General features: G+C 41.9%; 1 protein-coding gene across 1 annotated transcript in view; it reads right to left on the reverse strand.

Moving 5' to 3' along the window:
• CACNA1C (calcium voltage-gated channel subunit alpha1 C) overlaps nt 1–17,160 on the reverse strand; it is a 488,252-nt gene that overhangs the window by 68,577 nt on the left and 402,515 nt on the right. The window contains exons 21-30 of the mRNA XM_075115730.1: nt 15,884–15,943; nt 15,688–15,747; nt 12,070–12,176; nt 10,480–10,567; nt 9,220–9,327; nt 8,472–8,524; nt 8,218–8,364; nt 7,108–7,309; nt 6,494–6,652; nt 3,503–3,613 (exon numbers count right to left, since the gene is read on the reverse strand). Coding sequence (XP_074971831.1) covers nt 3,503–3,613; nt 6,494–6,652; nt 7,108–7,309; nt 8,218–8,364; nt 8,472–8,524; nt 9,220–9,327; nt 10,480–10,567; nt 12,070–12,176; nt 15,688–15,747; nt 15,884–15,943 — 1,095 coding nt within the window. The remainder of the gene's footprint in view (nt 1–3,502; nt 3,614–6,493; nt 6,653–7,107; nt 7,310–8,217; nt 8,365–8,471; nt 8,525–9,219; nt 9,328–10,479; nt 10,568–12,069; nt 12,177–15,687; nt 15,748–15,883; nt 15,944–17,160) is intronic.

Consider the following 17,160-nt stretch of genomic DNA (forward strand, 5'->3'; position numbering starts at 1 on the left):
TGGCCAATAAAAAGGATAGGTGTCAAAGGGACTTGCTAACCAGAACAACCGATCTCAATAGTAACAATATGTTTAGTTAGGAAAGCCTTTGTATTTCTACCCCCTTCAACATATTTTCTGCAAGTGTTAGGAGATGAGCCCTGAGTCAGACTTGGCTCCTTATTCCTACAGCTGACCTTTCAATGAGTAAATCTCTGCTCTTACCACAAGAACTAGTTGTACAGCTGGATTATCCATGTTGATTCTTTGCAGTCAGACACATAAGTGATCCTACTTAATGTCTGTGCAACTGACTGGGTTTGTTTTTTTGACCTTTACCATCAAGACTAGCAAATAAGGACAGAATAGGAGTGAAGAAATAAAAATTTGATATAGTAAAAATAGACTGCCACCTTTTCTGTCGTTACACACATAATGCGCAGGTAGCACTGTAGTGCATTATATTATATAATATAATAGAGATTGCCACACGACTGCCTGCTGCAGGAGCTCTGCATATTAGGAACTTCAGGATTCCCCAAAGCTGTTTTGCATGGGCACGTCCCTGTGGTGACATCTGTAAGATGCTAGGGCGATAGCAACTCTGAGTACCTCAGAGATCTGTCCCAGTTCCTTTAACAATTCTCTCTGGTAAAGGTATGAATAAACAGCAGCTTGCTCTACCTTGCACAGATGGAGAAAACAGTAATCCTCTGTTGCTGCTGCAGACCATTCATTCCAAGGTGCCTTTAGGAAACGACTGCGCAAGGAAGAGCTCTGCGGCGGCAGCTTCAGTTACAACTCAGTTACTGCACTGCTTGCTGTTGCTGAAGGTTAGCTGCAGCACCCACTGCTGGGTTAACCACCACAAAGGGGAAAACAGAGCAAATTTTAGCACTTTCAGTTCTGTGCTTGGTTCTGTTCTGCCACATTCTCCTGGGTCTTGTCACTAAGGTGAGGACACAACACCTTCAGCTACCCAAGTTTCCTGCTGACTTGTTGTCAGTCATAAAGTTTACAGCTCCCTCATTTTAGATTACTCTTCAGATAGAAGTGAGAGATGCTTGGGCACAAAATCAAAATGAGACAAACAGCTTAAACAAAGGCTGGTTTGTGTTTTATTGATCTGGAAATGGCAGCCAAATCTGTCTTCAGCAGAGATCTCACGAGAATTTAAGCTTGCCATTTTACATCCGGGAAACACTAATATCACTTCGCATCTCATTTCTTTGTCTGAGTGACTTGATTAGTTAGAGGGGATGATGACTGAGTTGTAGTGATGTTCACCCAAGTGACAATGAAATCCTTTTGGAATTTTTCAGCTGGTGTTCCTGGGGATGACCTCCACCTGCAAATGTATGATTTGCATTGCTTGATAGGATGGCACAAGGTCTGGCCAAGCAGAGTGCTGAAGTAACAACTTTCTCCATGCTGTGAGGCCCCCACATCAGAACATATTCTAGGCAAATTCAGCTTCAGTCCCAAATGTGCAACCTAAAGAGAAGCAGATTGTGCCTCCCAGTGTTGGCCCACATCAGTCCAAATGGTACTGAACAGACAATGGCAAGGTTCACATGGCATTTTCGTGTTTCCAAACCTGAGTCACTGAACTGGTACTCAACATAATCCAGTGTGTATATACTGTTGGAGGCAAGTCTTTTTGCCATATTAGTTGTTTTCACAAGTTCATTCCTGTTCTTCTTGTCTGTAAATCCTGTGGTTCCATTTTTTAAAATGTTGGTTTTTTTCCTGAGTTATTTAATTAAAAGAGCAGTTTAAGAGTTAGCACTATTTTTGGCATAGAGGCCAGACTAGGATTTGAAAGAGGTTTATTCTTTTCACTGGCTATTCTTTCAACCTGAGGTGGTTGTCTGATCCTTAGTTGAGAAGACTTTATTAATACTCTACGCTTCTGTCACGAGGTAAACTTCTTTTCTATTCTCACTTTTACTACAGTGTAGTAGCTGGAGATTTAGTCTGGAAATTACAGAATCATGAAAAATTGGGCTGAGAGGGACCTTGTGAGATGTTCTGTCCCAAGGCAGATCATACATTCCTAAACTGTTTCTAACAAAAGGTTCCCCTAACTAAGCCCTCAGATTATAGAGAATCCACAATCTCTTTAGGCAGTCTGTTCCAATGTTTTGCTGGAGGATACATGTTTAACCTCAGTTGATTTTGTTTAATAATTTGTTGTGGAGCAAAACTTGAAAAGGAGATTGTACAAGGGAAAGTAAGACACAGGAAGTAGATTATGATACTTCTAAATTTCCAAAGGCTGTTTTTGAGATGTCACCAAAAAACCAAACCAAAACAAAAAAAATCAGTCCTTCACCAGGACTGTACAAGATGCTCTTAACTTTCAGAAGAACTATATCTGAGAAAGGATAGTGATATTGGGCTCAGGAAAAATATAAAATTGTGACTCTTCTAAGAAGTCCTAGGAAGTGTAGAAGAAGGAGGGAGGGGCTGGGTGGGAGTAAAGTCAACACAAAATTAACAAGAAAAAGTAAGACCAAATTCAGTAGAATTGCAGAGCAAAGTTTCTGAGTTGAGGATGAGGAAGATGGTAGGTTAGAGCTGGGAGGAGCTCTTAATGTCAGTGATCCCCTAAACGTTTAACATGAAGGACAAGCATGACCATCAGACATTATTATTCTCATCTTTACCGTTCTCATAACTGATGCTTCAGACAGTATTTGCCAACCTCAGTGTATCAAGATACCACCCCATGTATCAAGGTATCATTGAAGATATGAAATGGCACGAGGTACCTGTGTTTAGGTACCTGGATTCCACTCCTTATGACACATCACTGAATTTAAACCCCAAAGAAGAAAGCCTTGTGAAATCTTAAATTATGTGAGGTTAGAATCTTTGTCCTTGTCCTGCAGCAGCTATAGCAACTTAGTTGGAAGAGCTGGTAGGTTATAATCATACCCCGTGGTACAGCTACACTAGCAGAATGCCATGACCCAATGCACAGGACAATACTTTCAGACAGGACCTGCTCGGGTACCGAATATTATCAAAGAAGTCTTACATTCAAAACTAAAGTAATTCAAACTATCATTGAGATGTAGCCATCCCAAAAGGCTTTTTTCCAAAGCTCAATACTCAAAATGCATCAAGCTTGATTAACTTCACTTGAGCCAGGAGACTAATCATAGGATGATATTTATATTTTATTTAAGAAAAGTCAGACAGAACATTAAAGTAACATTGAGGATGGAAAACGTCATAGCATTAACGCAGTGTCACTATTGTAACTTAATGTAAACAAAGAACTAGGAACCTCCTCCATAGCAGGTGTTCCTTTTTTTTTTTTTTTTTTTAGGGTGTCTACTCCTCAGAGGAAAGTTATTAAATATATGTGAGACTCCAATCCAGAGAGCAACTGTCCAGCTCAGTTATTGGTGGGGTAATAGATCAGAAAGTTTCACCTCCTCCTTCTCCTCACAGCTGCCCCACACACATGCACACACACACAGAGGCCAGGGAACTCTATGCCTATAGCACCTACCTTGGGTTTGAAGGCGATTAATTTCAGGACCATCTCAACAGTGAAGAGACCAGTGAAGAGCATGTTGAGGATATTCATGGCTTCCTTGAACATGCAGCTCTGACCGTAGTGCTGAAAAATAGCATGCCGGCAGGACCATGAGGAACAGACATACCAGCTAGTTAGGAATTCACAGGGCTCCTCCTGATGTCCCTTCATGTTGAGGTTCTCTAAAGAAAACCCCAGCACCATTTTTACAATTTAGAATTCCCATCTCCCTTCACGCGTAAGCATTTCCATACCTCCAGCCATTTTTGCCATCTGGATCTGGATCTCCTATCTTTTTAAAAAAATCTTTTTGAGTGGGGGTTACCAAAATTACACTTATCATTTCAGTGGAGGGCTCATTATAAATTTGCATAATGGTACAAGACGTCTCCAATTGTGTTTGTTATCTCACCCTTCCATAACACTTGAATTACTTTTTTGTTTGATTGCTACCGCACAGTGAACAGGGGTTTCATTGAGCTGTTCATAATGATACCAAACCATTCCCCAAGCAATTACACTTAATTCAGGATTCTGCAAAGTACATGAGCAGCTCAAATCGTATCTTTCCAATATGCATTATCTTGCATTTGTCAACTCTGAATTAAATTTGCAATCATGCTGCCCATTCACTTAACTTTATTAAGATCTTATGAAGTTTCTCTCTGTCTTATATTGATTAATTCAAATAGTGTCCTCTGCAAATGTTGCCACCTCACTCTTCATATCCCTATTTCCAGATCATTATACTTGGGACTCGTTGCACCACCTTATTCTAAGGTCGTCTTCCAGTTCGTGTTATAAGATCCCATTTGTAGTTGCTTAGCTTTGAAAAACTTTAACCAGCTCAGGGTAATTTATTTAAAGGAGTTTCAGTTAAAACAATTCAGCTGCAGCTGAAAGCCAGGCCAGGGAAAAAATACATTGTTGAGGTGTTTTCAAAATTCCTTCTATCATTTTCCTTCAAAGACTCAAGTACCTTCAGGACTCTACTTAAAAACTTGGAATTTTACTGGGATGGGGCTTTTGTGTTTGCTGTCCCTTACACTGTTTGATCCAAATCTGGTCACAGTATAAGCCTTTGAAAAACTGTACTTTTCTCAAGATGGACATTGACTTCCTAGAATCTCCAGAGAAGCCGTGCTGCCCGTGGGCTAACAAACATCTCACAGCTTCTACCTCTACCTGCCCTGGGTGTGCACCATTGTCACAGCAACTAAGCATGCTTCAAGGCTTCAGAGTGAACACAATAGTCCCTCTCTATCACTTAGTGATAGCAGGGCAGTAAATACTTCAGCTGAGAGGAGAGCACTTTCTTGTGCTCATGCTGCCTCACTCCTTTGTTGGTATCTTTAGGCAAGACAGCAGAGGAAGCCTTTTCAATGGGGATGGTAAAGAGCTAGACCAGGTGAAGAAAAATTTGGGGGGGTCAAGAAATCTGGTTAGATCGGACTGGAGGCAGTGAGAGAAAATAAGGTGAAAACTGACTGTGAATATAGACTTAGACTGTGAGTGATAGGAAACTGAGGCTGGGAGTGGGGCAGACTGGGATTGATCCAGTGGAAAATGTAGTGCTGGGATGCTAAGGTCAAAAGGGAAGTTAGTATAGGAGTGCATGGAGAGTTGGACTCACAGTAAGGGACAAAGAAGAGAAGGGAACAAAGTTCTGCAGACAATCAAATGGAAAGGGCAGAGAGAGACTGGAAAGGATGCCCTTGGAGGCATAACTGCAGCTGGGAGTCCATGTAGTGAGCAGAAGAGAAGGACTGGTTGAGGAGTGGGGATCTGGACTGTCCAGGCTACAGACCAGGGAAGGGAATTCAGAGAATGACTGGATGAGGAGGAAGGATGGGTTTCAGGGAGGAGAGTGATGAGAAGACTAGCTCTTAAGCAGACAGAGAGTAGAAGAGAATGGGGCTCAAGTGGCCAAGGAAACTGGGACTGCAGAGATAGGTTAGCAGATGGAGTCTGGAACTAGCAGAAAATGAAAGGGAGGTGAGGGAGGCCTTGGGCATATGGACTGGAAGGAACAAGCCAGGACAGTACAGACTTGGGGAAATGTACAGAACAGTTTGTGTCTATGAGGACCCATTTCCTGAATGAAAGGAACGTAAGACTTCTTTTTTGTAACCTACTTAGTAAAGCTTTTGACTTCTTCCCCTTTACTGCTGTTCTGCCTGCACATGTTAACCTACTACCTCTATTTGCTATCCTTGTAGATCCAGCTGCAAATATTTCTTTGGTGAATTCACATTAGATGTTTGGAAAACCTTCACACAGTAAGGAAAATGAATGCACAGCATAGTGGGTAGTAAGTCAATCAGTAGCATCATCAGTGAAGCAAGTTATGCAAACAGCTATGAAGAAATGCTTTAGGTGGACTTGATCCAGCCTTTAGGTGATGGGATGGACAACATGGCCTCTAGAGGTTCTTTCTAGAGAGTTTCTATGGTTCTTAACACAGAATAAAGGAGACACTAGGGCCTTCCTACCCTCTATCCCCAGTTTCTTTGGTCACCTTGTTTGCCAAAATATTTGCTCTCTACTTTTTAACACAGAAAAGCACAAAATAGAAAATTCAGATCTCAGGTGAGTAGCAGTTCTGGGCCTATTCTTGCAATTCATAGAAGACGAGTCAGAATTGAGAAGTCACTTCTTGTTATAGTGGCCACCGAGTTTGTCTGTGATGTAACTTGTTTTTTTCCCATTTGTTTGCTTTTAAAGAGCTAAAACAGAATCATTGAAAGTGTCAGATATTAGCAGGAAGAAAAGGAGAGGCAGATTCCTCAGTTTAACTAAATGTCATCAGGAGTGAATGTGATACAATGGCTTTTATCTTGTCCCTGCTCCTCTCGCTCACATGGTGTGAAAGTGAAAGCAAGTCTCAACCTCTGCCATTCCTACATTTTCCCCAACAGAGTCTAATAATTCATCACCTGTACGGTTTTCTGCTTGCTTACTTACTTGCATGGCCAAGCAGATGGTGTTCAGCAGGATCAGAACGAACATCAGGTATTCAAAATAGGTGGAGTTGACCACATACCAAACTTTGTACTGGTACTGGTTTTTAGGGATATATCTTCGCAGGGGCCGGGCCTTCAGGGCATATTCTACACACTGGCGCTGTGAAAGAGGCAGGGTAGATTTAAAAATCAAACACAAAATACAAGGTTGTTCAGCTACCTCCAAATATAATAAAAACACAATGTGTTTCAAGTTTTTTACTGAAATGAAAATGCTTGGTAGAAAAATTTCTTTTAGGTCATAAACTGAATGTGCATATTCAATCTGTTGAAGAGATTCATGTGCATTTAGTTTGGCCAGACAATGCTATCATGCTCATCTAATCTCAGTGAACCAAATGGTACAGCACATGTTTTTAAGTAAATGTTGTCTTTTGAGCAAATCTTAAAGAAAGATTTTTTTTTACCTGACTCCTGAAAGATGGCAGTGAAGCCAGCTTAGTGTTTTACCTTGTTGGCAATCTTTACATGTTCCTCTCTGTACATATTTCTCTCTTAAATGATTATTCTCAATGTATTTTCTACCTTTAGTGGCAACAAGTTGTTGTAAATTACCTGGTTCTTGTCCAGCTCACAGTTCTTGTACTCTTGTTCTCCTTGTTCCTGAAATGTGACGATGACGAAACCAACGAAGATGTTCATCATGAAGAAAGCAATGATGATGATGTAGATAATAAAGAAGATGGAGATCTCAACCCTGTGATTATAGATGGGTCCCACATCCTCCATGTGGGAATCAATGGACCTATACAGCAACCTGAAAGCAAACAGGACCCCAATGCAGAGAAAATCTGCAACTGCCTTGAGGCCTTATAGCTGATGTTATAAAGCTTAACTTTGTGATTTTCTTCTACTTATATCAAAATTACTTCACTCACAGATGCACAGACTTGCACTGATCTGAGTGTAAACTCTTGCAAAAAAGAATACATTGCTCTGACTAACTTTACACATTTGAACCTGTTCAGGGGTGGAATGTTTTCACAGTTGAACAATTAAAATTTAAAACAAAAGCATGCCCTTCAGTTAACAAAAGACAGGACAGTCTGTGTTGTTGGGAACTGAGTTTTGTGAGAAAAGGGGATCTCGGCACTTCTAGCATTTGTTAACACTGCTGTTGGCATCACCTGGTGACACAGTTCAGGGTCAGCCCGCTGATAGCCTGCATGCCCATGTCACTCTGACAGAGCCGAGCTGTGAGAGTCCTTGGCCCCTATGGCACAGACAGTGCAGCCTGGTAGGACATCCCATGTCTGCCCGCACTGCAGAGATAACACTGCTGTGTTTCGTACTGCCCTGCTGGCTCCATCACGAAACTTGCAACACCTAGCAATACCGTTAAGTTCCTCACAGGCATTTTGTATCCATTTATACACATAATGTTTGTAACAAATACTGCTATCACTGCTACTACTCGCAATCATTTTTCAAAAGCTAGAGATGCTGCTGCGCACTGTTAGCAAGTACAGGAACAGCAATTCCTGCAGATCCTGAGGAATTACAAAGCGCATAATACTACAATGACTGCTGCTACTATTGCTACATTTAATGCTTTAGACTTATTGAAATACTTAGAATGGGAAAGGCTATGCTCTATGTTTGGATTTTCTCTTTTGAAATGAATGAGGGTATTGCTAGTGTTGCACCTGCCCAAGAGGCACTCACTCTGGCCATCCCTCAAAGGTTGAGACAGTGAAGAGGGCCATCATGGCAGTCAAGACGTTGTCAAAGTCAAACTTGCTGTTCTCCCAGCTCCGGGGCTGTATCATCGGCTGGTTGACCTCACCATCCTTGTATGTAATGTAGTACCCTCTGTGGATGGAGAGCAGAGAGAGAACATGGCAGAACTGCACTTCCTGCACGAGGCTATGAGAGTGGGTGGCCAGTGAAGGGGACTAACTGGGAAAGGTCAGACTCACCTGCATTCTGCTGCTGTCTGCTTGGAGCTATCAGTGCAGCTGTACAGCTTGCCCTTGAAAAGGAAGAAAGAGGAATGAAGCTTCCTTTCCTGATAGTGCAAAGGTTAGGGCTGATCATGTAGGAAGGATACTGCATTTACTACTTGCTTAACCAACTATGAGTATGTTTACATGCTCTTTTGTAGGCAGATGTGAGCAAACTGGATCGAGAGTTGCCTGCATCTGGGTAGTTTAGAGCACAGGCTTTCATCTGCTTGCACAGTACTTTTACATGTATGTCCTGAGGTTCATGACTACTGAGTGCTGCAGAACACTAGTTGCCAGAAGGGTGGTGAAGAGCAAAGAAATAAAAGCAGACATAAAAAAGTGAATTAATAACCTCCCATGATTACCTGGCATGCCCCTTCCAAGATGGGGAGTAGACAGCCTGCAAGTACCAATCCTTTAGTACAGACCCCTTCACCTCCCTGGCACTAACTCATGCCACAAGCTATTTAGGGAGGAGGGCAGTTACTGATGTCACTGAGGATTTCTTACGATTACAGATGAAGGGCAGGAGTTAGGAATATGCCTGGTCCAGTTTTGGGGAACTCCTGATAGCAGGACCTCAGGTAGAGTGACCCAAATATTTTGCCTTTCATACAGAAGACTCCATCTCCCCTTCCTTAGGCTTCTTCATGCTATTTTTCTTCCCACCCTGGTATACAGCTCAGTGTAATGGATGAATGAATGAGCTCAATGGTTTTACCTTAAACAACTGAACTCCAATGCAGGCAAACATGAACTGCAGCAAAGTGGTGACAATCACAATGTTTCCGATGGTTCGGATGGCGACAAACACACACTGGACCACATGCTGCAAATGGAAGATAGGAACAGAAGTAACTTGCAGAATTGTTCTGAGCTGCTCTGGCTAAGGGAGAAGCCCAAGACTAAAAGTACAAATAAAATAATTTCATTTAACTATTGCCCAATAAGTCATGTCATGAAAGGGGAGAGAAGACCAACTTGTTATGCTCCTCACTGTACTCTTCGAAGCAGGCAGAAAGGGGTAGGAGAATACTGTAGCTCTGCTCTCTGAAACTTCCAGCAGCACCAGCATACATAGCTGGGCACCCACCAGCCCACAGGAAGAAGTTTATCTAATACAGCAAGGCTATGTTAAAATAGGCTTGTAAGCCCATCTGTAGCCCTAGCAAACTACATAATTTAACCTCAGTGGTGATGCTGGGCCACCCAGTTGGAAAGGAGCTTGGCAAAAAAGGACCTGGGGTATCTGGGTGGATACCAAGTTAAGCATGAGCCCTTGCTGCAAAGAGGTGAATGGTATCCTGGGGTGCACTAGGCAAAGTACTTCCAGCAGGCTGAGGGAGGTGACCCTTCCCCTCTACTCAGCATTGGTGAGGCCACACCTGGAGTGCTGTGTCCAGTTTTGGGCTCCTCAGTATAAAAGAGACATGGATGTACTGGAGAGAGTCCAGCAAAGGTCCACACAGGTGCTTAAGGCACAGGAGCATCCCTCACATGAGGTAAAGCTGAGAGCTAGGACTGTTTAGTCTAGCGAAGAGAAGGCTCAAGGGAATCTTGTCAATGTATATAAATACCTGAAGGGAGGGCGCAAAGAAGATAGAGCCAGGCTCTTTTCAGTGGTGCCCACTGACAGGACAAGAGGCAGCGGGCACAAACTGAAACACAGAAGGTTCATCTGAATGTTAGGAGACACTTTTTTACTGTGAGGGGGGCTGAGCATTGGAACAGGTTGCCCACAAATGTTGTGGTGTTTCCCTCCTTGGAGATATTCAAAAGCCGTCTGGGCATGGTCCTGGGCAACCTGGTCTCGGTGGCCCTGCTTGAGCAAGGTTGTTGGACAAGGCAACCTCCACAGGTCCCTTCCAACCTCAATCATTCTGTGATTCTGCTGAAACACTACTTGAACCATTGCAAAAGTCCTTGTAGTTTGAAACATCTTGAATTTATAGTTTACAGAATCCATTGGGACTCTTCTAACCTTTAGTCCTTTGGCTCTGTTGATGGCCCTCAGTGGTCTAAGCACTCGCAGAACACGCAGGATCTTCACCACATTGATGGCGCTGGACCTGAAAGAAAGTATTGGAAGGCTAGAGAGATACGGCAATATAGTGGGTGCGATGCAAGGGCAGATGGATTTCACCCACTCTTTCTTGTTTGAAATCCTACATAGCCTTAGACTGCTTTGGGCAGTTGGAGAGTCAACTCTTCGCTATGGCACTTCAAGGGTAAGGAAACTACTCTCTGATGTTATCTTCATAGGTCTTGCTTCCTGCTCTGGGCAGGATCAGTATACTCCTCCTGGCTTTCACCATCTCTGCTCTATTAATGAAGGGAATGGAACACGGGCCGGGCATTTTTTTAAGCAGGGCAAGCTGCCAAATACTCTGTAGATATCTAATGGAAATTGTGCCAAGATGTAGTCACCACAAGACATTTTCAGATAAGGCTCAAAGAAGCACTCCACTGAAGTATTCATAGGAGAGTAGAAACTACAGGTGACTCCAGCATTAAAGGTATACTGTCCACCTGGAGTTTGATCCTGCAATGTGTTTGGCCTTTGATCCCACAAAGCATTTATGTGGGTACATAAATTTAAGCATGTGGAAACTCCCACTGAATTGATTAGAATGACTTATGTACTTAAAATTAAGTACTGAACACAACTATCTATTACAACAGAGTTCCCTGTATCTTCCAAGACTAAAACCCTGGCGGAGAATCTTCTCCATGCTGTATGACATCAGGCCCTCCCACTGATTTTGGGAACAGTTTTCTTGCTAACATATTAAGAGACTGGTTAGTTCTGTAAGAAAGAAACAGCAGGTCAAAATAAGCACTGCGCCATTCTTAAGACCTTGACTGAAAACGCAATGGACCTGACAAATCCTGCTTGACCTAGGTCTGGAACGTAACATAAGTGAGCTGCTAACCTGTAATGGTAACAGTTGGGACCTTATTTCTTATCCGATGTGATACTAGTTAGGAAACTCCCCATCCAACATATAGAGTTCCACATAGTCAAGCAAATCTATAAACTTTTTAAGCAAATTAACAGATGAACCAACTCAAAGTGGCATGGCAGAAGTAGGATCAGCCATCACTGCCACTGGTACTCTGCAGATTCTCACACAGCTCTTCAAGCACTTGATGGTCTTCCATTGACCAAGACTCACAACACCTTAGGAAGTAGCAAAACATTATCACCCCTTTTTCCAAATACATTATGAGACCTCTAGGAGGGAACCGTAAGTCACTTAACTGTCCTGAACTTATGCAGCGAATCAGAGAACTTGGAACAAAGCTAAGTGTCATGATTCCCAATGGACTACATTTCTTGTTCTCACTTGCTCTTCCTGGAAGATCCCCCCTCCAGGTCTCTAGTGTATCATTTCCCAATTATTACTTCCCCTCTCGAGGATGCATTTTAATAGTCTTGAATCATCTGAGAAATATACCTTCAGGCTCATGAGAAAAATCTTATCCAGATAAGACAATGAGACTGAGGTATCACCACCCAAGCTAACCCTACAATCCAAAAAAACATGCCAGTTGAAAATAGGTCACTCACTGGATCCCAAAAGAGATGAGAGAAACGCTGACCACCAGCAGGTCTAAGATGTTGAAATAGTTTCTGCAGAAGGAGCCCTTATGGAGGAAAGCCCCGTATGCGGTCATCTGCAGGAAGGCACATGAAGACACAAAGACACTTTGCCATTAGCATCTGTTCAGAAACCAAACCCTTCTGGTTGTGCTCAGAGTCTACAATTGGGGAGGGGGAGTATTTCTAACATAGCAGGCAATTTAACCCCAGACTCCAAAGAAGCTGAGTCCCCATTGAAAGAAAAGAGAGTGAAGAAGACAGTAAGATAACTATGAAAGACCTGATTAAGGAAAGGCAATACTAGGTTCAGTGAGGAAAATATAAACTTTGAGTGCATAGAGTACATCATATTTTGAATCAGCAAAGCAGCAAAATAACTGCTTGTAAAAACTACTCTTTGCAATCATGCTTTTCCCTTTTTCTTCATTGACAGAAAGCACTTGTGAATATGATGCTGTTATTATATAAAGGCCTCTTTAGCTAAATTGAATTAAAAATCTAAAATATAAAGGGCTCTTCTGTAATGTTTTTCAATGCTTAGACCAGCTGCAGTGGACAGTTGAGCTTTCTTCCCTCCATGAAGAAAAAACCAGAATTCCTCTGGGATTTGATGGTTTAGAGCTGAACTGAAGCAACAGGAAGAATTCCTACTCTCTTCAGTTTGCTCCTTGTGTTCAGCTCAATTCTGTATCCCTTTTTCTACCACTATCCAACTTCCTCCATTTTTATTTTAGAAGCAGTTGGACTTTCCCCCTTGGTTTTCCTCACAAAGCCTATGGTAAGATTCCTCATGACAGAGTGGTTTCTTTGTGAAGGGTAATTGTTATGAACATCACCGCATAGAGGAAGGGAAAGGTTTTATATATTTCTCAAGGGGCTTTCAGCCCCTTCTGGGTATGGAAGGGTTACTGAATACCTGCTGGTATTGGGAAGGATGTCACAGCTCCAGAACTGGATTAAGTGACAGTGGAAACAGAAATGGGTCTCCGTCATGATGTCAGACCTAAGCATTTCTGAGATCAGAATTTGGATTTTAGACCAAGCTCAGTTACAGAACGTGATTAAATGAGTCTGGCACAGTTAAAGAGGTGAGGTGATGGGGGTATTTGTACCACCTACCTTAGATTTGGTGAACAATCTAATGTAGCTGCTTTGAAGAAACCCCATCCCCAGAACTGCTTATCTCCCTCCATTACCTGGGTTAGGAACACAGGTTTCTAAATTTGGTTCTCTGAATCTCATCGAAGTTAAACGTCTAAAGTAGCTTGAATCAGACACCATAAGACTGTTCCTCAGTGATGAGCTCTAGCCAGACTCCCAGGTGAGAAGTGTGAACTAGAAATTCAAATTGGAGTCTTCTAGCTCCCGCTAATAGCTCAGGGTGGCACACCTGCTAGTGGTTTCCAGCCCTGCCTATCTGGGGCAACTTTATTCAGAGGAGGGTGAAAGGGCACATGGTATACCAGATTATTTTTTTCATCAAACATCCATGACATCAGGGAACTGACTTATCAATCAGTCAGACAGAACTTAGAAGGGGAGGAAGTATAAACTCTGGTCTTGGCTTAGAATTTATACTTATAGACACAATCAATTGGGGAAGGGGGGAAGGATTCTTGCCATAACAAAGGTGGTAAAGATTCCCTTTACTGGTTAGATTTTGTATGGCAATCTTGAAAGAAAGGAGACACCATTGAAATCAGGAGGGGAAGCTCTGCTGAGTTTAAGTTCTATACAACCTGTGGTTCTTTCAAGCCTGTTGAGAATTTTATTATCTCAGAAGACTCTCAAGGAGTGTGTAATCTATGTCTGCCTCCCACCTGGGGCATTGAACAAGCTTTTAGGATGCCAATTAAAAAAAACTGGTGGCCACCTTGCTAACATTCACCAGACTCTACCATGGCAGCGTGAGGCTTGCAGGTCTCATTGGCAGCATGAGGGCAGATGGAGCTTGTTTCTCTACAGCCTTGAGCGTCCTGTGGCCATTTGTTCTGTTGTTTCTTACCATTTACACTAAGTTTGCCGTTGTGCAAAACATTGTGCTCAATGCAAGGCAGCAGAGAAACACACCCTGAGAAACAAAGCAATTTGTGAGGCAGGAACTGACAAGAACAGCAGAATTTCTTAAACATTTTTAGTCCTTGCAATCCTCTCCCGCTTGAACCCAGAGAATATCTAGGGGTGTTGAAGTAAATTCACTGAAGTTAACAGGACACTGGGAAGGCTCAGGTACTATGCAGAACAATCCCCTGATGTAAACAGAGCAATACACCAGGGTTAGGTTCTACTTCCACTGAAGTCATTAGGAGTGTTATAATTTGCTTCAGTGGGACCAGAATTAGTAATTGTAAGTTCAAACAGGTGCCTTGAACTCTGGTTTTACTTTTAAATGTTGCTGTTGAGAGGTGTTCCTTTTTGACAGGCCTTTTTGGTTAGCCATTTGCTATGTGCATGTTCAGATTTATTGTGTAAAGACAGATGCACACTGCACACAAATATAATATGTACACCTCTTTGGAGAACATTATGGCTTTGGTGATTTTAAGTCATATCAAAAAGCATGTTTCTCTACAAAAATATGCAGGGGCCACCCTGCTTGCCAGTCTTCAGTATGGATACTGTTATTAGGGGCTTGAGCTGCGAGATTTGAGCAACTCTAAGGTACTGCCTGCCAGCACTTAGAACTAGCTTGCTGAGAAAAAAACTCAAGATGCCAAGTGAACCTAGCATTTAGAAAGCCAGAACTTTGCTCAATTACTGTTATTTAAATTATTAGCCTACCAATTTGGGAAAATTAGAGTTAAGAACAAGGCAGCCTATTTTTATTTTCTTCAAAGCTAAACCATTCCCTTGCACATTTCCCTTGGTATAGGGCATGTTCCTGGGAAACGGGAAGCCAGGTTTCAAACAGGCGATGCAGCAATTTTAATTTGCAGCTACAGTCCTTGCTGTTTCAGTGATTTGTACTCTTGGTTACATCTCCACACCTACAAAGTAAGCTTCTGCACTGTAATCCCTGTCTCCTACTTGACTGTGCACCCTGTAACCTCACAGAATTCATCTGTCCTCTGGCCTGTCCTCATGACTTGTGCAGAATGGAGACCTTCTCTTTGGGTTTTAGCATGTGTAAGAGGAGTTCTGTGTGCTCAGGGTTCCTTGCACAGCAAACAAATCCTGTTTTGGAAAGACTGGCCAGGGTAGAGAGAGAAATTTATGGGGTCACAGCCTTTTTCTTGGTCCCCTCTTACTTTTCCCAACAGGATTATCCTTTTATTGCAATTCCCCTAAAAAGCATTGTTTTGATAAAGGCCCTGAATTACAAGTTTGAATATCAAAATTTCACAGAAGACTTTTTAAGCAACTATCAAAATGACAAAATCAAAAGATAAACAATCCTTTGTGTAGAGATTACAATAAGGTTAAAAAAAAAGAAAAAAGAGTGATAGAAAGAGTGATAGAAAGAAAGAAAGAGAGTGAGAGAGAGAAAGAGAGCGAGAAAGAGAGCGAGAAAGAGAGAGAGAAAAGAAGAAAGGAAGAAAGGAAGAAAGGAAGAAAGAAAACGAGTGTATTGCTCAGATTGGTTACCTTAAGAATAATTTCTAATGTAAAGATACTAGTGAAGACATAGTCTGCATTGCCTAGGATCTGAAAAATAAGCACAATTGGGTTAGTGGTACTGAGCGTGACCCAGGAACAAACAGGCGTGTGTGTTAGCAACAGATAGTGGCAGAAAACTAGTAAGCTTGTGAACAAGTAATGGTAGAGAAGATGGGAACTTTACCTTCAGAGCAATTTCAATGGTGAAAATGACAGTAAAAACTATATCAAAATAAAAGAGAATCTGTAAAAACAAAAGGGAATAGGAGCAGGGAGGGTAGATCAGTGACTGATCACTTGAATGGGAAATCACGGTTCGAAATCAAATATATAAGCCTTTTAACAAGGGAACAAGGAGGACTATATAGGAAATGGTTTTGTAATGACATTCTGTTGAATACAGTGAAGGTCCTGGCACAGAGGACAAGAAGCATGTTACATGAAAACTTTTCTGAGTTACAATCCCATGAAGGTTCTAGAGGGAAAATAACTTTTTTGTTGTTGCTGCAGGAGTTTTTTTTTTTTAAATCTGATAAAGACCAGGCAATTCAAGGGTTTTCCTGAATAGACTTCAAAATTGAGAATACAGGGATGCCTGGTCTCTCAGTGGAAAACATGAGATTCCTTCTTATTAACTTCCATTCAGGCTTGTTCTGTGCCTCTCAAAAAGGAAGAGAAGAAAACTGCAAATTCATGCTCTAGCTCTTTTTTTTCTCTATCCTTATTTGGCCTGGATTAGGATGAATAACAAAGACTCTGCCAATTGAACAGAATCCCATCTCTTGTATTGCAACCATCATTTGGTTGTGTGCTAAAGGTGCCTAACTTAAATCTTGCATCTTTCTATTGGCATTCTGGATAACAGGCAAGCTGAAACACTCATCATTCCCATGAACTTAGACCTGGTGACGGTGATACTGGTGGCATGTATAACAGACCACAAAAAGTGACTCTAGAGTATCACAGAAGGCAACAGCAAGTCTGGAAGTGTAAAGTGGTTTTCAAAGTAACAGCAGCAATGACAGAAACGTCTTTCAATGTCAATTGACATCCCACAAAAGCAAATGGGGACTTTCTCATTGACTAATGGGACCAGAAATGAACTCTCTTTATTTCCAATGTATTCCAATATCCCAAGCCATTTTAGTGTTATCTGCACTACAAACAGTGAAAATTAAAAGTAACATGCTCTTGGATTACTGTTGTTTTAGCTTAACCAAATTCTAAACTGGAAGGCCAATATACGGGAGCTGTAGAATACTGATCATTTGTGAAATTCAAACCTTTACTGCTAAAACACTAATAAACATACAGGAGTAAACTGTTCTCTCCAACCACACAGGTGTTTATTGTATCTCAATGCCTGTACCCTAACTCAGATTTATAGGCGGCTAGATTCTTACAGCCTGGTATGCCATAAGCAGTGGGGCAGCTACTGCACACTACAGGGTTATTTTAGAC

This window comes from Phalacrocorax aristotelis, chromosome 1 (assembly GCF_949628215.1).
Source record: "Phalacrocorax aristotelis chromosome 1, bGulAri2.1, whole genome shotgun sequence".
Classification (NCBI taxonomy): domain Eukaryota; kingdom Metazoa; phylum Chordata; class Aves; order Suliformes; family Phalacrocoracidae; genus Phalacrocorax; species Phalacrocorax aristotelis.